The sequence below is a fragment of the Ovis aries genome, chromosome 26 (assembly GCF_016772045.2).
Source record: "Ovis aries strain OAR_USU_Benz2616 breed Rambouillet chromosome 26, ARS-UI_Ramb_v3.0, whole genome shotgun sequence".
Taxonomy (NCBI): Eukaryota; Metazoa; Chordata; class Mammalia; order Artiodactyla; family Bovidae; genus Ovis; species Ovis aries.
In genome coordinates, this window is record NC_056079.1 from 26,078,194 (window position 1) to 26,101,513 (window position 23,320).

General features: G+C 37.4%; 1 protein-coding gene across 1 annotated transcript in view; it reads right to left on the reverse strand.

Moving 5' to 3' along the window:
* Nucleotides 1-2,986: 2,986 nt before the first annotated feature.
* Nucleotides 2,987-23,320, reverse strand: part of TEX15 (testis expressed 15, meiosis and synapsis associated) — a 78,407-nt gene continuing 58,073 nt past the window's right edge. Inside the window, exons 8-11 of the mRNA XM_027962577.2 lie at nucleotides 15,164-22,557; nucleotides 14,057-14,115; nucleotides 8,874-9,199; nucleotides 2,987-5,294 (exon numbers count right to left, since the gene is read on the reverse strand). Coding sequence (XP_027818378.2) covers nucleotides 5,257-5,294; nucleotides 8,874-9,199; nucleotides 14,057-14,115; nucleotides 15,164-22,557 — 7,817 coding nt within the window. The 3' untranslated portion in view covers nucleotides 2,987-5,256. The remainder of the gene's footprint in view (nucleotides 5,295-8,873; nucleotides 9,200-14,056; nucleotides 14,116-15,163; nucleotides 22,558-23,320) is intronic.

Consider the following 23,320-nt stretch of genomic DNA (forward strand, 5'->3'; position numbering starts at 1 on the left):
AATCAGACTAGGACCACAGCCTTGTCTAACTCAATGAAACTAAGCCATGCCCATGGGGCCACCCAAAACGGGCGGGTCATGGTGGAGAGGTCAGACAGAATGTGGTGCACTGGAGAAGGGAATGGCAAACCACTTCAGTATTCTTGCCTTGAGAACCCCATGAAGAATATGAAAAGCCTGACCTTAGGGGAGGTCATAGGGCTGGGGACTGAGCTCATCTGTGTGAGCAAGGATGTAATTACACGTTCATGTAACTAAATTCCAATAAAAACTCTGGTCACTCCATCTCTGTGGAGCTTCCAAGTTGGTGAACACATTGATGTGCTGGGAGGGTTTGATCCAAAAGAAACACTCATGATGAAGTATCATTCATTAACTGATTATTTTTACTTTTTCATCTGATGGATACGAGTAGAGGTTGTAGGAAAAATTTTTTCATTATTGCTGGTTCCTGGGTCAAGAACCCAGAAAGCCAGGCAACAAAATTAGTCTTTAGTCTGTCCTAATATTTTGCCCTGAAAAATTCCACCAAGTGGAAGACCACAAAAGTAACCTAGCTGACTCAGCAGGTTCTGTGTTCATTTTCAATAGATGACATATCTGAAACATTTTTATGACTGACCTGTATGAAAGGTTAAGAGGGTGGGTGTATCTTTAAGAAACTGTCACAGAAATGAACGGTCTTGTCACAGAAGTGAGGGAAGGAGGGAAAGTAGAGAGTCTGCCTTTCACCAAAGCTTACTGGAGGATAATCTTCAGGATAACATTTGAAAAGACAAAGTGGGAACACAGCGAATTTTGAGGAAATTGTTTTCATTAATATTCAGATGTAGTTGTAAACACCTTGGTTGGGAATCAGTGGATTAGGAGTTATTAGCTACTTGACTTAGCATAACTCTCAATATGAAAAATAATTCACTTCTCAGTACAACTAAAATGATCTTTGCCAAGGAACTAGATTTGTATGCACATAGAGCAATTGTTTCTTAAGTGTGAAAAATCTCAACTTACTGTATTGCTTTTTGCACACTATGTATTCACAATTTTCAAGGGATTATATGTATCAGGTTAACAAGCTGATGACTGGAATTAGAAAGCAAGTAACACTGAGATAGGTCTTATATTCTTTTCAAACCAACAATACTGAAGACTATTAACTGATGTTCACAAAGATGACTCGAGGGGCAAAATATCTTGAAGGGCCTTCTGCATGAATGCATTTATAAAAAAAGGGAGTAACATTTGCCTTTATGGGGCTGATATAAAGATTAGTTGATGCATGCACACAAGCAAAACAGAATACTTTAAGCACAAATCAGATGTTCAATAACTGCTGACTGAACACAACCTTCAAATAACCAAACATGCTCAACTGACTATACCAGTCAAAACATAGATTCTCACATTTAAGAAAAAGAAATGAATCTGTCATAGATCTAAATTATTCTTACCTAACCAAGGAAAATAGACTTAAATATAGACTTATAAATCCTAAGATAAATGCAGTTGCCTGTGACAAGTAAGAATGCAGTGTGTTTTAAGGGTTCCACAGGGTATTTTAAAGGAGACTTCTTATAAATACCAGAGGGATTCTTTAATGAATCTTCAGTCACTCCTCTTAGAACTGTGTCCATCAGATGTAATTTAAGGAATGCTTGTCTTGTAAAAATAATTTAATTTTCTTCCTCCACATTGCTTTTTTTCAAACTACATTGATAACTGGGAGTTAATCACACTACTCGAGCAATATCAATATGGTAACAACTGAAATCAAACTATGCCTGTAAAAAAATTTAATAGCTTTAAAATACCACATATACTTGAATGCAAGTCAGTTTTTCTCCTAAAATTATTCCCATTGAGAAGAATATGGAGGCTTACTTTAGTTTGAAGTCTTCAATCATTACTTTAAGGAAGGTCTTTGGGAAGGAAATTAACTTGAAATGACTTCAACCAAAAGCAATTTTAGATACATAACCAGGTTTAGAAAGCATATGTCTCAAAGAATTTAGAAGTGAGGATGATATGCTTTGGAAAGCTCTGTAACAGGGCTCCAAAAGGATCTGATGATGTCAAATGTGCATAAAAAATGAAAGTGAAGTTGTTCAGTCGTGTCCGACTCTTTGCGACTCCATGGACTGTAGCCCACCAGGCTCCTCCATCCATGGGGTTTTCCAGGCAAGAGTGCTGGAGTGGGTTGCCATTTCCTTCTCCAGGAGATCTTCCCGACCCAGAGACTGAACCCCGGGTCTCCCGCATTGGAGGCAGACGCTTTACTGTCTGAGCCACCAGGGAAGTCCCAAATATGCATAAGAGGACTTGAATCCATCTGTTTATGAGTTAATGCATTTTAATATAACATACAATTGACATTTAAACATACATATCTCTAAAAGTTTATATATTCAAGTTTACCAAAAAACTTTTTTGAGGAATTCTCTCATCAGAGAAATGAAAGTATAGCCTTACATTTGGCTGGATTCAGAATTCAAGTTTTAGAAGCACTTTTATACTAGGTATATTAACAGAAGGCACAGTGACAGAATTAAAATATATGAAGTTAATTTGATTACCTCATCGAAGAGGCCCCCCTGAATAGCTCAGCTTATGGGTCATGCAGTCAGGCTCTACTGCATTACTTTATTTCGTATGTGTCAATTCTCAGAATGTGAAATAAATTACTTATGTATTTGATACTTGGCTGTCTTGACTGGAGCGAGAATGGCATGAGGACAGGGACTTGGGCTGGTCCTGTGAACTCTGGGCAGGAAGGAAGTTTGTCAGAGTCGGGAAAGGGAAGGAGGAGGTGAAGGCAGAAGCAGCTGGAATAGAAGGATGCCCAACAGCTTATTTAACCTACTTTGGTCAGCAATCTGTGGGCTCTTTTTCTTGCAATGAGTGTATGCACAAACCAAAGATCATCCATATATTTCCGTATTAGTCAAGAAACACAAAAGGGAAAAAAAAACCATGAAACTAGAAGGACTAGAAGGAATTCAGTTTATTCATATAATTCTTCAAGTTCCAAGACAATAATATTTACAGACAAGCAGTTTTTTATTAATAATGTTTGCTCAAATTTTAATTTGTTCTATTTTTATTTTTAGAGCCAAAACACAAACTTGAAGGGAAGAAATGCTCCCTTTTTTCATGTTCTGTTTCAAAGTGCAGGTTTTAAAATGTAACTCAATATTTATAAGGTTTTATTACCCTTTTTGCAAGAAATTAAAACTCATGAAATAAAAACATCACAAAGCCAATATTCAACAAAATCTGTAAGTTGTTTAAAGAAAGCATCTTTAATCAGAATACTGAATTTTTGATTAACCTAATAGAAAAAGTTTTAATAATAAATCTGCAACATCTTTCCCTAACCAAACACTAAACAAATGGCAAAAGCAAAGTCATTCTTTGAAAAACAGCTGATATTACTGCTTTAATACCTTTTCAGGAGTTCTGATTTTTACAGAATTTTTCCAAATATATAAATTATCTGGGCAAAATATTTATGTTATTTTTTGTACTACTTTAATTCTAGAGTATTTTTCGAATTCCTGTTTCAGTTGCAGTTCTTTGCTTGACTTTCCCCTTTTAAAATATATTTGTTAAAGAAGAACCCTGATATACTCTGAATTCCATCTTATTTGGTTAATGTGACTAATGAGACTTAACCCTGGAAGATCTTAGTGTTTTTCTAAATTGAAAAATTAGCTACTCTACAATAAATTTGGCTGAATCACACTCTCTTTGGATACCTATACTAGATAACATAAAAAGTTAGCTAACATAAAAAGGTTGCAAAAAAAAAAAAAGTTGAAAAAACACTTTAGCTTTGCTAGTTATTTAGATTTAGCCAATGCAAATCTCTTTACCACATTTTAGGGCCCACTAGACTTGGGAAGGGGCTTCCCTGGTGGCTCAGATAGTAAAGAATCTGCCTACAATGTGGGAGACCTGGGTTTGATCCCTGGGTGGGGAAGAGTCCCCGGAGAATTGAATGGCTACCCACTGCAAGTATTCTTGCCTGGTGAATTCCACAGACAGTAGCCTGGCAGGCTACTGTCCATGGGGTAGCAAAGAGTTGGATGCAACTGGGCGACTAACACTTTGACTTTCAGACTTGGGAAAGTCTATCCAGTTGTGAGGGATCTTTCTGACTTGGATCTTACAGAGACAGGGAATGGTTGTTGGTGGGCAGAGCATTTGCTGAACACACTAAGTGTGTTTAAGGAGGTTTATTACTTTGTTGTTTAAAGATGATTATTACTCAAATAATTTTTACTTTCATGGAATGTTGAAAAGGAAAAAAAAATCTATGATCACACCATTAAAGAACTTGTGTTGCATTATTTAACTACTGAAATATAACTCAACTAATGGCACAAGCTAAAGACATTTTTCCCATTTTTTGCTATAAAATCACTAGAAGAGCCATTTCAACTGTAAAAACTCAAATAAAAAAGAATCTGGTAGAAAGGGCTCTTTCTGGAAAAAGGTGTTAATGTGCTTTAAATTTCAATATCATGATCTAAAATTGCTTCAAACATAACATAACAATTTTTAAAGTCTCTACTCAACGACAAACACTGAAAATATGCAAACCTTGTTTTCTGTTAAAATATATTTTGCCAGTTAAAATTAGAAGATATTGAAATTAAAGGTATTTGTCATATTAGACACAGACTGATAAATTATATGAAGTTTCAAAAATTATAAAATTATTGGTCTAATGACTGATCTAAGTAAAAAAAAAAAATGCTTAAGTTGGATGGCACAATACTACCATAAATTTGTATCCAAAAATATCAAAGACAAAAATCGTTTTCAAGAATTACTACTATTGCTTACCCTTAATCATATTAAATGTTACATTTACTCTCCTTATTCCATTAGAATAATCCCAAAGAGATACTTTATATAATTATAACAGCTCTAATAACAATATCTCAAAAAATAAATTTCACAATATAGCTATTTGTTCTAAAGGCTAGGTGAGTACTGAAAATAGCCTAGTACGGAGTTCACAAAATTAAATGCATGGAAATTCTTTTGGCATTTAAATGTCAGAGGTTGATTTCTTATTCCACTATATGATATACTATTGCATTTAAATGTTTTATCAAGGTTGTAATGTTTATAATTTCTTACTAATTGACATATATTTTTAAATGTTAAAAATAAAAAATACATAAGTAAAAAAATACTTGGATAAACTTGTTAAACCCCCTTTATTTCAGCAGACAGAGAAGACAATTCTCATTGTCCTGGCTCAAAGGGTTCTTCATGGCATGGATCTGGAAGAAAAAAAAAGCATGAGGATTTGAGATGAAGTTAACGATGCAGACAGACGGTATGTTTAATAGGAAAGTGGAAAGAATCCAATTAAGTTATAGCCAAAGAAACCTGAGTTCGGACTGCACATCTGCCCTTCACTAGCCATGGGATCCTGACAAAATTACAATATTTAATCCTCCTCATCTGTAAAAGGGCAATAACATCCTTGTATCTCTCTCATGTATCTTGTGAGAATTAAGTGGAATAAAGGATGTAACTTGTCTCACATGGAGGTAAAGGATGTAACTTGTCTTGCACACAGGGCTCTCTCAGATCTCCCTTTAGCTCCACTATGGTGCTACGTACAAACAGCAAGAATAGCAAGGAAGTGGGTCACAGGGCTTCTCACATCTTCAGAAGGATATGGTTTGTTTTCAGTGTGATGCGATCTCTATGGATTATTTTCACTCACAAAAACTAGAAGATGTGCTTAATGTCTTCTAATTTTTGAGTTACTCTTTGATACGATAATAAGTGCTTCCTTGGTGGCACAGAGGTAAAGAATCAGCCTGCCAATGAAGGAAAAGCAAGAGACACAGGTTCAATCTCTGGGTCAGGAAGATCCCCTGGAGAAGAGCATGACAACCCACTCCAGGATTCTTGCCTGGGAAATCCCATTGACAGAGGAGCCTGGTGGGCTATAGTCCATGGGGTCACAGAGAGTTGGACACGACTGAGTGCACACAGAGGCACATATTTCTAAGTAGGTAGTTGTTTCTTTTCCTTTTATTTTCACAATAATATAAGTGACGGAGAAGGCAATGGCACCCCGCTCCAGTGTTCTTGCCTGGAGAATCCCAGGGATGGGGGAGCCTGGTGGGCTGCCATCTATGGGGTCGCACAGAGTCGGACACGACTAACTTAGCAGCAATGTAAGTGAAGTGAAAGTCGCTCAGTCGTGTCTGACTCTGTGACCCTATGGACTATATATAGTCCATGGAATTCTCTAGGCTAGAATACTGGAGTGGGTAGCCTTTCCCTTCTCCAGATCTTCCCAACCCAGGGATCAAACCCAGGTTTCCTGCATTGCAGGCAGATTCTTTACCAGCTGAGCCACTAGGGAAGCCCAAGAGTACTGGAGTGGGGAGCCTATCCCTTCTCCAGCAGATCTTCCTGACCCAGGAATCAAACTGGGGTCTTCTGCATTGCAGGAAGATTCTTACCAACTGAGCTATAATATAACCAAAGGAAACATGTAACCAAATATAATAATAATATAACCAAATATAACCAAAAGGAAATCAACCCTGAACATTCATCTGAAGGACTGTTGCTGATGCTCCAATACTTTGGCCACCCAATGGAAAGAGCCAACTCATTGGAAAAGACTGCAATGCTTGGAAAGATTGAGGGCAGGAGAAGAAGGGGATGACAGAGGATGAGATACTTAGATAGCATCACCAATGCAATGGACATGCATTTGAGCAAACTCCAGAGGTAGTGGAGGATAGAGGAATCTGGAAGGCTACAGTCCATGGTGTCACAAAGAGGTGGACACAACTTTTAGCAAATGAACAAGTCAAAGTGATAACAATTAAAAATTTTGAGAATCAAAGCTGGATTTGATTCCAGAGATAGCTTTTTTAGCATCACAACAATTATTAAGAACACAAGAAAGTTCAAACTATGAAAACCTTTATGGAGCAATTACATCAAAAATGTCCTACTCTGAAATTTCAAATGTCTTCTTTAACTCATAGGTTTGCCATGTCTACTACACTGTGTTTATCATTAAAGCAGCAACAGCAATGTATCAAATTGAGCAAAAAGGAAAAGGCACAGTCATGTACCCCCTCCCCTTATCCCCACTTCTTTCTCTCCTCTATAGTTTTTTTTTTTTTTTCAGGCTATGATTTAGGTGAAAACTTTCCAATCTCATTTAAACTTACTTGGTGGAGCGGGATGGGAATAAAAGGATACATAGATAATCACACCACCACATAACACTTTTTTGTGTGTGAGAAATGCAAACAAAAAGGACTGTGGAAATACAAGAGGAATGTCATGTGAGAGAACAGTAAGGAGTTCACTGTGGTTTGGATACAAAGGTGGAAGTGATGGGAAATGAGGCTGTGTATGTAGGGCTGTGAAGGGCCCTGCATTCCAAGCTAACCTATTTGAGTTTTGTCCTATAGGTTAACGGGCACTGGTGGCAACTCCAATATATAGGTGCTGCTGACGGGGTTCCCTAATTAGAAACAGAACTACCCTAACCTGCCCTATTCAGACAGATGAATGATAATCAATTCAATAAATTTTTCTCCTTTAGTTTGTAAGAGATCCCAGGATTGAGAAAGAACTTTTTTAAAAAACACAATTCAGCAATTTATTTATTTAAGTTTTTAGCCACACACCATGGCATGTGCGACCTTAGTTTCCTGACCGGGGATCAAAGCCACGTCCCCTGCATTGGAAGGCAGAGTCTTAATCGTTTAGACCACCAGAGAAGTCTCTCAACATGTTTACTGAACTCTATTTTAACAAATACAAACCCTTGATAGTGTTAATATATTTTCTTCCTTCTTTTATATTGCAGTTAATACCAAGCAGAAGCAAAAAGTCAAATCAAAGGTTCAAAACTAGGTTTTGGCTTAATTTGCAAGTGGTATTTTTCACCTTCTATATCTGAAGACACATGCAACTTACAGAACTATGATTTTGCTTGAGAAACAACTTTTCAATTTAAAAGAAAATCTCTTTCATTTCCCTGTTTAAGACATTAAGAGATGATTAACTTTACATACAGTACATTTTACCTCTGATGGTAGAATACCTGCGTGTTAATGGATAATTGTAGTTTTTGCAGAACTACTACTAATTGTTTTCAAATTTTGCTTTAACTATCGTAAATATGCCTTTCATTTTAATTAAAACTATATTCTACAAGCAGAATTGTTTCAGAAAAAAACTTCAAGTTCCAGTGGCAATCTACCAAATTGTTCTACCAACACACTTCAACTAACTTCCATTCACTTAGGCCATGATATTATATTAGAACACTATATATCTGATTAAACTTCCCTTTTCTACCTTCTTTTTACTCTTTTTTTTCCTCCATTTGTCAAAAAATGTATGTTCACAATAGGAAACCTAGGAAATAAAGAACACTCTCCACAAACCCAAAATTTTATCACTCAGTGAGACAAGTTAAATTATTAGTGTATTTTATTTCAGTATTTCTAACCATTTATTTACATAAGTAAATTTATATGATACAGTTTTGAAAACTGTCACCAGAAACTTTTATAAACCCTTCAATGGTTGCATCATATTTCATTAACTATAACTTACGTAACTATTATTCCTTGAAGTTGGGTTTCATTGAAGGACAGATTAGTGATATTACTTATTTTTTCCTCTCAGTCTTTGATAACTAGGTGTCCACTAACAACATAATTCAACTGCCTGATATTTAAACAATTCTTCAGCCTTCACAGAAAAATGTTATCTCACCACTTGCTGTAAATTCCACTTACAAAAATGTACAAAGATAAAAGTGAAAACTCTAGAAAGCAAGCATTAAGACTTGTGAAACTCACCATAAGTCCAAGGAACTTCTAGAAGCGCATCCAAATCAGGAGAGGAAGGGTATGGAGTGGATGGTTGATGGGGAGTATACTCTGAAAACACTGGCTGCTGGAAGTTGTAAACAGGCGTTTGAGGTGGAAAATAGTCACTCACTGGCACTAAGTCATTTGCTTGTGGTTCCCCAGCAAAGTATTCAAAATATTGAGAGGACAAAAGATGAGAAGGGGTATTCTGAATATTGCTTGTAACTGCAGTCAACATCCCAGAAGGAGGTGGCTGTTCTTCACAGAATGCTGCTCCCTGGTATGTCTGGGTGATGGAACTGTCACTGCTGCTGCTGTAACGATAAACACACCAAGAACAGTAAGGATATGAAGTTTCAAGTGAGTACCCAGAAAGAGAGTCATACTCTGGGGTACATGCAGACTGTGGAATTTCACTCAAGTATGTGGCAGCATTCTGAGCTAAGACTTGCAAATTCTGTTGTTCAGACAAAGAGTATTCTACTGTTTGATTCACATTAAGGGTGATGTTCTCAGAGGCTTCTACAGGTATAGTACTGAAATTCAATGTATCCTTCATGTATTTTTCTTTTGACTCAGTTTTTGCAGGTCGTGCTTTATTTATTTGCACAACAGGAATTCTGTTCTGGATATGCATGGGTTCTGGAGAACTGGTGCATGTATAATTAATGGATGAATTTAATATTTTATTATCTTGAGGTTCAAAGTCAGTCATTTCTAAAGTGGCATGGCTATCACTCACAAAACAGAAACTAGGTTCTGATGCATTCAGCAAAAGAGAAGCATCAGTTCCTGGTTTTATGTCTGAGGGGCAGGATTTCTCTGCAGTATCTGGGGGATTTTTAAGAAATTTCTGTGGAGGCATCTCCTGGTCTTTTGAAAATGTGTCATCTATACTTTTTTGGTCAAAAATTGCCAAAGGAGAACAAGTTTTCTTCTCACTTTTTGCTTGAGCAGCACTAAAATTTCTATTTCTTTTCTTTGTGCTACTTAATTTCCCTTGTCTGGTGAAATCTTCTGAAGTAGCAAATGAAATATTAGTTAAATCTATTTCACCTTCTGAATCTTTCAGGTTCATTAAAGGTACTGATCTTTGAGTTTCAACTTGTTTTGGAGAGACATGGCTTCTTTCCACACTGTCAGATGAATCTGATCCTATTTCATTTTCACTTTCAGAATGAGATCTCATAGTCCTGTTACGTGTAATACATATATACAAACAACTGTAAATACAGTGTCATAAAATTTCAATATGAAGACATATTTGAAAATTTTACTTGGGAGAAGAATAATTTTTTTTTGAAATGCAGATGAAGTAGTTTATTGAATCTCTGTGAACACAGTAGCCTCTGCCTTGAGTCCCTCAGCCAGAGGGAGGAGGTGCTTCCCTGTCTCTCTTTCTACTTGGTTTCTTGAACCACTTTGAACTTTTATTTGTGGCTCTTAGACATCACTATGTTCCAGGACCACATGGACTACTTACTATTAGTAAAATGTAATCCCAGAGAATTGGATGCTTAGGTCTAGGATGAGATCCTGAAACCTTCATCTGTAAGCGGAGCCCATGTGATTCTAATGTTGGAAATACAGGCTGTGCTTGAGAAGCCTGGTCCTGGACAAGGTCTGTGTATGTGTGTTAAGTCACTTCAGTCATGTCTGACCCTTTGTGACCTTATGGACTGTAGCTTTCCAGGCTCCTCTGTCTATGGGATTCTCCAGGCAAGAATACTGGAGTGGGTTGCCATGCCCTCCTCCAGGGCATCTTCCTGGCCCAGGGATCAAACCCAAGTCTCTTACATCTCCTGCACTGGCAGGCAGGTTCTTTACCATTAGTGCCACCTGGGAAGCCCCCTGGCTAAGCTACAGGGCCCATATTCAGTAGTGATATCTGTGCATTGTCTTACATTATCCTCTTAGCCCCAGAGACACATGTATAAGTTGTATTTCATATTTTCTATTTTTTTAATATTTATTTTAATTGGAGGTTGATTACAATATTGTATTGGTTTTGCCATACATCAACATGAATCTGCCACAAGTATACACGTGTTCCCCATCCTGAACGCCCCCCTCTCCTCCCTGCCCGTACCATCCCTCTGGGTCATCCCAGTGCACCAGCCCCAAGCATCCAGTATCCTCCATCAAACCTGGACTGGTGATTCGTTTCACATATGATATTATACATGTTTCAACGTCCTTCTCCCAAATCATCCCACCCTCACCCTCTCCCACAGAGTCCAAAAGACTGTTCTATACATCTGTGTCTCTTCTGCTGTCTCGCATACAGGGTTATCGTTACCATCTTTCTAAATTCCAAATATATGTGTTGCTGCTGCTGCTAAGTCACTTCAGTCGTGTCCGACTCTGTGTGACCCCGTAGACGGCAGCCCACCAGGCTCCCCCATCTCTGGGATTCTCCAGGCAAGAACATTGGAGAGGGTTGCCATTTCCTTCTCCAATGCATGAGGGTGAGAAGTGAAAGTGAAGTCACTCAGCCATGTCCGACTCTTAGCGACGTCACGGACTGCAGCCTACCAGGCTCCTCCATCCATAGGATTTTCCAGGCAAGAGTACTGGAGTGGGGTGCCATTGCTGCGTTAGTATACTGTATTGGTGTTTTTCTTTCTGGTTTACTTCACTCTGTATAATCGGCTCCAATTTCATCCACCTCATTAGAACTGATTCAAATGTATTCTTTTTAATGGCTGAGTAATACTCCATTGTGTATATGTACCACAGCTTTCTTATCCATTCATCTGCTGATGGATATCTAGGTTGCTTCCATGTCCTGGCTATTATAAACAGTGCTGCGATGAACATTGGCATACAAGTGTCTCTTTCAGTTCTGGTTTCCTTGGTGTGTATGCCCAGCAGTGGGATTAAGATTACACATTTTCCTCTTTGTATTGGCACTATACAAGAAACATTTCCCCAGTTTTATTCCCTTGATTTAAATTGAGCTACTTTTCATGTTGAAGGTGATACATTCCACATTTCAAATATTTTTCCAATACATCCGAAAATATAGAGTGCTGTCAATATTGTAATACATTATTTTATGCTTCAGACACTTCCTGATTTTAATTTTTTTGCAGTAGTTTCTAATTCATATACCTCCAGCCTAGTGATACAGAGCTGGTGAAACCACCAGCTGTGACTCCCTGCTCAAAGATTATCTTCTGTTTTCACAAATGACTGAGGTATTTTGTCTGTTTAAGGTCAAGAACAGGAGAAGCAGACTTCCAAAACTGCTTGTCAACTGAACATCCTTGGCATTCCTACCTAAATGAGACAGGCTCAATGAAGTCTGAAGGAAGCATTCATTATGGATGTCCAGAACAAAAGAGTTCAAATAGGTCCCCAAGGTAATCGTAATTTTTGGTGTCTCAACCAATTCTTTGAATTACAAGTGGAAAAGAACACGTTGAAAGATAAAGGTGACCATTCTTGCACAGTCAAGACAAATTCATCTTTGGCTTGGAATTTGTATACCCCACTCATGAAACTAAAAACCCCTTATTTTACTTAGTCCAGCCTCCTTAACTAGGCACTCGAATGACAACCTGCATTGTCATCAATATAATATTTGACAGTTTCCACAAAGTGCAGTTTTGATTTTATCACATTTCCAATGATGTTTCAGTGATGTCTCAGCCTTTCAGGTTGACAGCTGCCTGTATGATCTGTCCTTTTAGTAGTGTAGTGAAAGTCAGTCAGTCGTGTCCGACTCTGCGACACCATGGATTATACAGTCCATGGAATTCTCCAGGCCAGAATACTGGAGTGGGTAGCCTTTCCCTTCTCCAGGGGATCTTCCCAACCCAGGGATCGAACCCAGGTCTCCCTCATTGCAGGTGGATTCTTTACCAGCTGAGCCACAAGAGCAGTAAAGGGGATGCTGTGGCTGCACGGGCTGGGACATGAACCCAGGCCTTCCGCGTGGCAGGCAAGATTTCTACCACTGAACCACCCATGAAGGCACACTCTTAGAGAATGTTCTTCTATGACAATGACACCCTATATTAACTTTATATTAGAATTCATTCCCCTGCCAGGTGAGACAGAGTTTGATTCTTTGAATAGCAAGTACCTACCTATACTTAGTAACAAAACTGAGATGGTTACAGAACTGGTTTCTGTTATCCTTCTGATAGCCTATTCATCTTTATAAAATTAATTATTTGGCTGTACCAGGTCTTAGTTGTGGCATGCAGGATCTAGTTACCTGACCAGGAATCAAACCCAGGCCCTCTGGATTAGGAGCACAGGGTCTTTAGCCACTGGACCACCAGGGAAGGGCCTCTGAGAGCCTGTTCATCTTTATGCCACTCCATGATTATTCAGTCATCTGTGCCACGTAGAAGACAACCAAACAAGACAGATGACATGCTTATCTTTTTTCATTCCTATTATTCATTTTCCTTCATAGGATGGAAAAAAAATGGTAAAAATGCAGCTTGTCATAAATTGAAAATCTTACAGAGTGGAATGAAACAAGAAATGGTCAACAAGTCCAGTGGTGCTACTTCATGTCAAAATGAGAAAAATATAAATAATGCAGTTTGTTTTTACTAAAAATAATGAATTAAAAAAGTATTTAAAGATCTAGCATTTTGAAGTCATGGTCTTTCTGTACTGTGGTGTTAATACAATCCTTTCATGGAATAGTAGTATACTTATAATATGTGTATATTTGACTTAAGTTCTCAGTAATATAACTTGGCAATTTGTATCTTTTAAACCAGTCTTGAAATTTGACAGGTCTGTGAAATTCACAAGTTTAATAACCTCTATTTGATCACTTGCCCCATTCTGATGTTCTTGTTACTAAGCCAGTCAGGAAGCCCCATCAATTCATTAAATACAATCTGTCAAATATGACTTTTACTTTCTCATTTTGTAAAGTATCACTGTTTTCTAAGCCCTAGCTGACTTACTACTCTTAACTGAACTTAGTCACTCCTTACCCTTTAAATCACTGTAAAAACATCTTTCATGGGACATCCCTTTCGATGCATAATGAAATTCAAACTAAGAGACTGACACAACCCCCACCTCCTTAGCACACTCTTGTCCCTGAAGTTACATGTAGACCCGTTCAAGTCTTGCTCCATAATACATGCTCAATTTTATTCAGTTTTTCATCAAAAAGGGCTGATGGCAACTCCTACCTTGCATGCTCGAATGGTGACTTTTCTCTTTTGATTTCTGTGACATGTTTCATGCCAACCTATGTTTAAAAAATACAAAGACCTACATTGTTGATGGTTTAAAGTACAATATATTCATTATTTTATTTACCAGACATCTGCAACTGCTTGTTCTGTCATCCTCTAAAATGCACCATCTGAAACTATCTTCATTAATGATCCTCTCCTTTAAAAATTAGTGACTCTGTTGAATGTCTCATATTTGAAAAATGTTTGGAAACATTTTGTAAAAAAGCAATTAGCAACATTCTCTTTACCCACATCTTACAACAAGTAGGAAGCCTGCTCTGTGTTTTATATCCTTTTCAGTAAGCCAGTCACCTAGTCCCATGGTACATAATGCCTGTCAAGTGTGGATTTTTCTTTCTTATTCTGTAAAACAGTACTTTTTCCCTAAGACCCGGGTGACTTACTACTTACAACTATATTCAGAATCTCTCCCCTTTAAATCATTGAAAAAACATGGAAAAAGCACTTTGTGAAGAATAAAAACAGTTGATGTTTGTACAATCATTAGAACATTGCCAACTATTTAATAAATGCTGTATAAAATCTGTTAAACAAAACGCACTTATGTACGACAACTTCTAGCTCCTTCATAATTAAATATTTTAAAATATTGCTACTGTTTCTCTGTGTGGGTGATAACAGTCAAGAACACAGACTTCACTGTCAATTTTTATTTTTAACATTAAGTATAGCCTTGTTGTAGAGAAGCTATTCAGTAAATACTTGGTCACTCGCTCAATACTTGCTCACTCATAATATAGACTTTCTCTTAAGCAATTATTAAAATTCACAACCTTCCAAGAAGCATTTTCTAATAAAATAATTAATTTGTAAGTTTAAAGGTAGACATTTGTTAAGGTATCTCTCATATACACAGCCGTTCGTATCATTTTACAGATAATATGAATGGTTTAACCCAATAGTTTAATTAGTAAATTCGTTTTGCAAGGCAACATTTAAAGCATTCTTAATTTTTACAATTCTGTAAACTACATACTTGTTTGCTTCAACAAGTTTGCTCTCATAGACTTACAAAACTCACTTTAAAACATTCATTACCTTTTGTTTTTTACAACTGGGAACAGCAGTATCTTTCTCTTGTTCCTGAGAGTCTCCACATTTGTCTACAGTGAGAGGTCGTTTTTTAGAGGAATTTGAAAAATTTTTAATTATGTACTCTGAAACTAAAGACACCTTCCCACAGGTACTGGACTTTCTGATACTCTTCCTATGGTTTATATGACTGCTCGCATTTTTCTTTCTCTTCGGTTGGAAAGTCTTTCTGTTGTGTAGCATTTGGCACAGGATAAAGGAAATGGTTAACTGAGCATTTTTAACACATATTATCTTCATATGTTCAATCGTTTTCATGACTTTCATAGTATGGACCATTTTCCCTACATCCTTCCGAGGGGTGGCTGTTATACTTCCAAGCAGTGTGGAAAACTGACGGTAGTTGTATTCTAATTCTGTCACAGTGGTTCCGTAATTTACGGATGCTATACATGGCACAAAGTTGATGTATGTGGAAATGGAATACTCCGATTTCTTAACAAGGTTTTTTATTTCTGAAAGTTCTTCAAGTTCTCTTGACAGCAAACGAACAGCATAGGAGCTGTTAACAGCTTCATTACATTTGTAGATAATATCCAGATCTTTCTTAAGTTCAGAAATAGAAGTCTCTATTGCCTTCCAAAGACAATCTGTTGGATTACCTTTTAGAAATGAGAAAGAAGTCATTTTTTCTTGGCAGTGAACCAGTTCAGGAAGAAGTGACATATCAAACCAAAGCATACTTCGAAACCTCTGCTTGTCTAGTTTCTTTGCCACTGAGTTTTTAAGGAAGTGAATTGTTTCTGAGAGCATGACGATTTCAATATAGGTTTCAATGGCTGCAGGTTTTAAAATTACTGCCTTATGGCTGTAGTTTTTCATCATGTACAAGCTATTTTCTTCGGTGATAAAAAGATCATCTATGTTGTCTTCTTGCAGCAACTGAAAACATTTTTTAAAAATTTCTAAGTCATCGGTACATCTCAAAGTGAGTTCCTGTAATTTTTTCACATCTGCAAATTCAGCTTGATCCAATATTTCACTAACACAACAGATATCTGGATGTGAAAGCAAAGTACCATTAAGCCTAGAGTTTTCTATGCTAATTGTTGCTTCGTTTACTACAGCATTTGACTTTATCGAAGCAATCACTGAATTCTCAAGTCCAATAGTGGAAATTTGTTCAATGCTTAAATCTTTAGACAATGTATCATATATCTTCTGCAACTTAGAAACTGCACATTGATTCATTCTAAGTAGTATTTCTTTGTTCCTTTCTGAGTAATTTTTGCAGAAAGACTGTTTCTTTTCTTCCCAAACAAGACTTTTTGAAGCATCAAAAAAGATATGTTCCAGACCATAAAGAGCTATTTTAATATTTACTGCCTCATTGCTCTTGATAAAATTAACTTTTGAGGAGATCATTTCTATGATAATCCACAGATGGTCTTGTTTTCCTGGACAGGAATCAATTTGGGGACAGTCCCCATACATACTGATCAGGCTTAATGTACTTTTCCTCAAGGTTTCTAGGTCTCCTAAACTATCTCCAAAGTTAACTCCACAGGTAAATGGCACAGAAAGAGAAAAGTCAAAGCAATCTGAACACCGCTTCATTACTGCTTCACATTCATCAATTTGTCGCTTGTATTTTAAGTATGCGTAGTATGAATTGTTTCCCCTTTTGGTTTCTTCAAACAGTTCAATTAATTGACCATGATAGCTTTGCAGCTCAGAGAAGGCATCATATTTTAATCTGCCTTGAAAAGCCGGATAGAAATTGGATTGTTGCTGAAATCCACGTGGTCTGCCAAGCAGCTCACTGTACAGTGTCTCATCATACCAGAGCAAGCTCCGGAATGTTGGTTCACCTCCCAGGAGCCTTTTTTTGTTTTCAATGAATTGAATAGTTTCCATCATCATTTGGAGTTCTACCAAGGAGTCAACAGCACATGGTTTTAATCTGTGTCTGCAGTTACTCCACAGGTTTTCTTCTACCAACAGGTCTCTTGAAATCAAGATTTGTTTAAACGAACATTTTTGTTTTCTTTCAAAAGCTTCAACAAACAAAGGAAGAATATTTTGACAAACTTCACTTTCTTCCTGCAGAATCTGTACAGATGACGTTTCATCTGCCCTCCTTAAAATTTGAGTGAGCTTAACTGTAGGAGCCAAATTATTACTTGAACAATGTTTTTCTTTGAATTCATTCATGTATGACGTAGACTTCTTTGGAGGAGGAGGAGAGACTTTGGGGGGTTCAGACTGGCCACGCAGATGAGGCATATGATTCCTTCCAGTAATGCCTGGTTTGGAGTCACAGGCTACTTCTGAATGCAATGAGGAGTCATACTGAGAGTCTTGGCTAACTCTTCCCTCCTCCTCCTTTCTTTTGTTAAGCTGATTAGAAGCAATATTTCTCAAAGAGACTGCCTCCGTAGCCTTTTTAATCTGTACATGAGAATCAATCAAGTTATTTTGCATCGTTTTCTCACTTAAGCAGGAGCAGCCTTCTGATATATTATTCTTTTGATCTTTGTACTCAGTCTTAACACTTGATCCTTCAGTCACGTTCATGTGAACTGAATCCTTTCCTTTTTCTGCCTGTTTATCTTTCCACATTTTTCTGTCCTGAATGTCTTTCTCTCCAATACCTTCTTTGGAAGAAGAGCCCTTTATGTTATCTTTTATGAGCAGAAAACTATCATCGGGAAATACTTTCTTCATCGCACTGTCTTTACTTTCTTCAGTTTCTGATGCGACAGTCACCTCAGAATTCTCAGCATCTGTTTCATTCCCATCGATATGAACGCATTTACTTGAAGAGCAATATTCTGTCTTTTGAAGTTTGTTTCCACCACATCCTTGCAGACAGTGTGGTGCAATGGTAGACACTGCTGGAAAATCTACAGCAGTAATGCTCTGTGTAGCCATGGAAGACTTCGAAGACTCTCCCTCACTGTCTGTCGCTGGAGCGGGTGATAACGATTGAGGAATACTGTTAGACTTTTTGCTTGTTATCAGAGTTTGACTTAATGGATCCATAAGGAAGTTTCCTGTAATAATGCCTGGTTTGGAGCTCTCCTTAGGAGTTGCCCATTTTTCTATAGGAAAATTTACCTCCAGGTTGCCTTTATAACCAGATAAAATAAGGTTATTTGGTTTGTAGATATCAATGTCAAAAAAACGCTTCACCTTTGATTCCAAGACGGAAATAACTGTGTCAGTTTCCACTTTTGTGTGGGCTGTACAAGTTGCATCATTATTTTGGTCTACACTAAAACTTATGTTGTTTTCTTTTATGCAACTTAAAGACATCAAATTCCTTTCACTTATTATTTCTTTAGCCTCAGAATTGTTTACTTTTGTTGTATACTTACTATTATCAAGTGCTGAATGGTTCTCAAGTTTTTCACATTTACTAATGTTAGATGAAAACTCTGTATCAGTTCGATTTTCTTTTTTAGTTGGTGTCTCATTTGGGCAGTCTGGGGAAAAGAGACATCCAGTTTTTCTAGAAAATGGCTGAAGTTTTGATGACTTGGAATTTCTCACACTGCTATTAGTGTAAGCCGACTGACTTGTACTTTGAGACACGGAGCACAGGGCTAACTGTGATTCCGGACACACTTGATCACAATATTCTCTCATGTGAATTGTGGTGTGACTACTGGAGACACCGGACACATTTTCAGAAAGGCACTCTGTGAGTCTCTCTCTATTTGTTCTATAAAACTTATGCTTTGATACATGAGTATCAGCTTCAAATCCCAAAGTTCTATTCTCTCCAGGTATATTGTATTTTCTTTTTGACAGAAAATGTTTAGTGGAATGATACCTTCTTTCAGACACAGAACTATAACCTTGAAGGTCACAACTTTCCCAGAAACTATTGCATATTACTGCATATGCTCTTGGTAAAGGGCCCCCTCTTTTTTCTCCCACTTTAGTTATCAGCTGCAAAGACGTGTGAACTCTTCTGTGAGCTTCTTTTAAGTGAAGAATGGCTCTGTCAAGTTTTCTGGAAAGACATTTGCTTTTGCATAAAGATGCTTCTCTATTTAGAATATCCAGGACACTCCCAATGTGTTTCTCTGACTGTGAAAAGGTTTTAATTCGTTCTTGGGATAACAAAAAAAAACATTCCAATGAGTCTTGACTTGTTAGCTTTCTCCTCTTCTCACAAATTTCGTGATGTCTTAAATTTTTATCTGGTATCTTCTGGTCCCTGAAAGGTGTATGGGGCTTTCTTTTGCTAATTCTTGATCCTGTCTCCTTTTCACTTCTAGTATCAGTACTACTGGTTTTTGACTTTGTCAGGGAACATCTGTTTTCCTTATTTACTGTTGTGCCATCAGAAGGTTCAGTTAGCAAAGGTCTGTTTTGTTTTTCAGACATGTGATTCTCATGCATATTATGACTCAAGTCAAAAGAAAGTGAGGTTTCAGATTTACTTGCTAGTCCAGATTCTTGCCTTGTATTACCAAATTCATTTTCAGAGGGATGATCTGAATTTTCAGCAGAACACTGAGAATGAATTTCAAATTCTAGAACTTCTTCCTCCTCCTCCTCCTCCTCCTCCTCCTCCTCCTCCTCCTCATTTATTTCTGATTTTGCGGCTTCAGTTTCATATTTGCAGAAATCATCTTTCGATGCAAGGGACTCAACAGTAGGACTGAATCCTTTCACAAATGTATTAGTAATCGTAACTTGCAGATCAGGAAGTAAAATTGGTTCGATGAGCTCTGCTTCATCATCTTGTGTAGAGGAAAAGTCACAACTCTGTTCCTCAGAGCAATGCTGGTCCCAATTCTCACCTCTTGTGGTGCTTTTCAAAACTTCCATCTCCCCATTACTGCTTCCCAACAGACCTTCCCAATCGATGCGAGACTTCAGAGCCTCATAGGAGTCCTCGAATTCTTCATAAAGTACATTCCCATGGCTATGAGTATCTTGTGGAATACTCACAGGAAAAGCATCATCACTCTCTTCTGATCCTACTTCAGTTTCATTATCCAATCTGAAACTTTGAAGAACTGAGTTGTCACTTACTGTTTGATAAAATGAGTTGTGGAATCGATTTTCATCTGTATTTATTTCAGAAGCAGAAACCTTAAGTTTGCTTAACAAACCAAAATCTGTACTCTCAGAACAAGTTTCGTTAAACTGGGCTCTTTGGTGATCTTCAGGATTTGTGCTTACTACAGGCATTGCAGCGTCGGCTATCTCAGCTGCAGCATGTGAGGCTACATGTACCGAAGAACTTGCACTTTGAAGAAATGCTGTGGAACTCAAATGCTCTCCAGTCCTTTCAGTATTTTGAATATCTTTTTCTTTTATGGCGGTAATGGGATCTTCATTTTCTAATGATGTAGACTCAGTGCATACATGTTTTTCTCCACTAGTTAAGTTAAAAGCAGTAGAAAATTCTTCAGAACTCAAAATTTCAATGCTATCATCATCTTTATTCACCCTCCTTTCACCTATGTTGGTAAAAAATTTTGTTTCGTGTGTCTGAAAACTCTGCTTCTCATCTCCATATATATTCCCTATGTTGTTTTCTATAGATGAAGCAATGTTCTCCATTTCAGCCTCATTCTGGCTTTCTTTATCATTATCTCTTTGTTCTCTGAAATCAGTATTCAGGTGCACATCATTGTTCAATTGTGTAATACAGAACTGAGTATGATGCTGACCTTTATTGTTAATTAGAGGAGTTTCTTTGCAGTCTCTTTGAATGTTTCCTAGGGACACTGGATCATATTCATTTGTCCTCTGAACACATAGACGTTCACTAGCTATGCTGCAATTTGCATCATGAGCTGTTTTAATATCACGACATGAAGTGACAGCTGGCAGCTGTGTGGTCTGGGGAATGTCTTCTGCATCCTGGAAAGCATCAGCCATAATGCTAACACAGTTTTGATCTGGTTTTTCCAATTTTAGCTCCATTAGTTTTTGAGAAATGGCAAAATTTGTATGAATGTTATCTTTACACTCTGAAGAGTTCTTAGGAGGCTTCTGTGGAAGTTTCTCCACTCTTGGAGTAAGATTGTTTTGTATTTCTAATGCTAGGTGACCTAGCTCACATTTCTCCTCTGTGGTAAATGGCAAAGATTTTGTTTTTTCTAACCCTTGAGTAATTAATATTTGATCACAATTTTCCTGCAAATAATCAAGACTCTCATTCTCTTTGTTGTCTTGGTTCAAAGAAATGTAATTGTCTATTGGACCGACTTTTCTTTTATTAGTAAAAGAATGATCACTTCCTTTCCACAAACTTTGCTTTTCTTCATGTTTGGCACTGTCTTCTGGCTCGGTGAAGCTTCTCATCTTTCCAGTATTTTGAATGTACTCATGTATGCTTCCTTCACTTTGGAGTGGGAAAAGTGCAGACATTTGGTGACCAGTCTCATATACAGTTTTAAAATTAGAAAACTGTGATTCTGGAGAGATGGGACCACTGTACTTGTCTGTACAAATATCCACTGATTCACAAGAGTCATGTGACTCACTGCTTTCGTCAGTTAAAAATGGGATGGTGTCTCTCTGCTGGGATCTCTGAGCTTTTCCTTCCTTGTGTTTTTGGATTTCCGCTTCTGAAACTACATTTGACAAAAACATTGGGAAGGAAAAATCATCCTGGTTCTCACATTGCCCTGTCATGGTAATTTTACTGAGAGCTGTACAATCATAGGTCTTAGAGCCCAGGTTGTGAGCCTGGGTTTGCGAATCATCCAAAGAAATTCTGAAGCAAGAGGCATCCAAACCATTAGTAATAGTCTGATCACCAGGCATGCCTTCAGATGTGGAGGCAGGATTAGCTGGCATAGATGACAAGTTTATTTCTGAATTAACAAAATCTAAACTCTTCTCAAATGGCAGAATCTCACTTAAACCTGTAACAGTATTATCTTTTCCCATGCTTTCTTCTCTCTTCATCAGTCTTGGGTCTTTGATGAGTTTTGAAGTGATAACTGTGCTTGAGTCAGTATTGTTATGAAGGGGAAAAGCAGCAGCAAGACTACTTAAAATAGCTTTAAGATATGTCAAATTTAGGAGGTCACTGTTGTTAACACTTTCTGTGGTATTACTGGGAATAAATGAATAGCCTGAATCACATGCAAGTAATTGAGGCGTGTCTCTGCATTCTGCTGAATTGTACTCCGTATGTCCACTGTATGTTTCAAGTACAGAAGTGTTTCCATTTTGGATATTTCCATAGCAATTAGAAATATCTGAGTTGGAAGGATTTATCTCTGAATTTGACGCAGTGCATGAACAGTTTTCCTGAACAAATGGATCTATAGGTTTCCTGAAATGCTCAAAGATGACAGTAGCATCTTTTCCTTTTCCAATTCTTTTGGCCACTGTACAGTTATTCAGAGAGCATGTCCTTTCTGTGGAAATAATAAGAAAGTAAGGAAAAGTAGGAAGAAAAAGTATTCCTACAGGCAACTCTATTAATGCAAGTAAACCATGTCATGAGTGGCATTGACTAAAAGTCTATCAAATAATCTAATGATTAAAGTATGTTCTCAGCAGAAAAAGCAAGAAGAGAAGAGGATGAGTAACTGACCAATAAAGTATAATTGATGTAGCGTGAAATTCTGTCTTATAGGCCCGTTACTAACATGTCTTTGCCATAAAAATTTGAATTCTGACAAACACTAAGAAATAGAAAAATTAAACAGGAATAAAAAAATCCTTTTATCACAGACTAGGTCTTTCTTCTCTTAGTTTACTACAAGCAGGTATTCTATAATAGAGTCTACATATGATTAGGTCAGATTATCTCCCTGTATCTACTGTTACCTTGCTTCATTTCCCTCTACCACAGGAGAACAAAAACAGAAAGGAATGGGGAATTAGGTGAAGAAATGGAGGCGGGTGGAAGATCACAAAGTTTGCACAAAATCTTTCCCAGAAGCCAAAGCAAGCCACTACCCCTGCTCCACTATGAAATAAATATTCTGGCAAATAATATATGTAAATAAAAACCTGGAAAATAGAAGCAAATTTTCTTTCAATTTTTTAGAGATTATTCCTAAAACTTCATAAAGAATTTCACAGAATAACAAAGGAACTTATAAAAATGCATAATGAGCAAGTAAAATGTTCACAAAGCATTCAGAGCTCAAGGAAAGTGAAAGTCACTCAGTT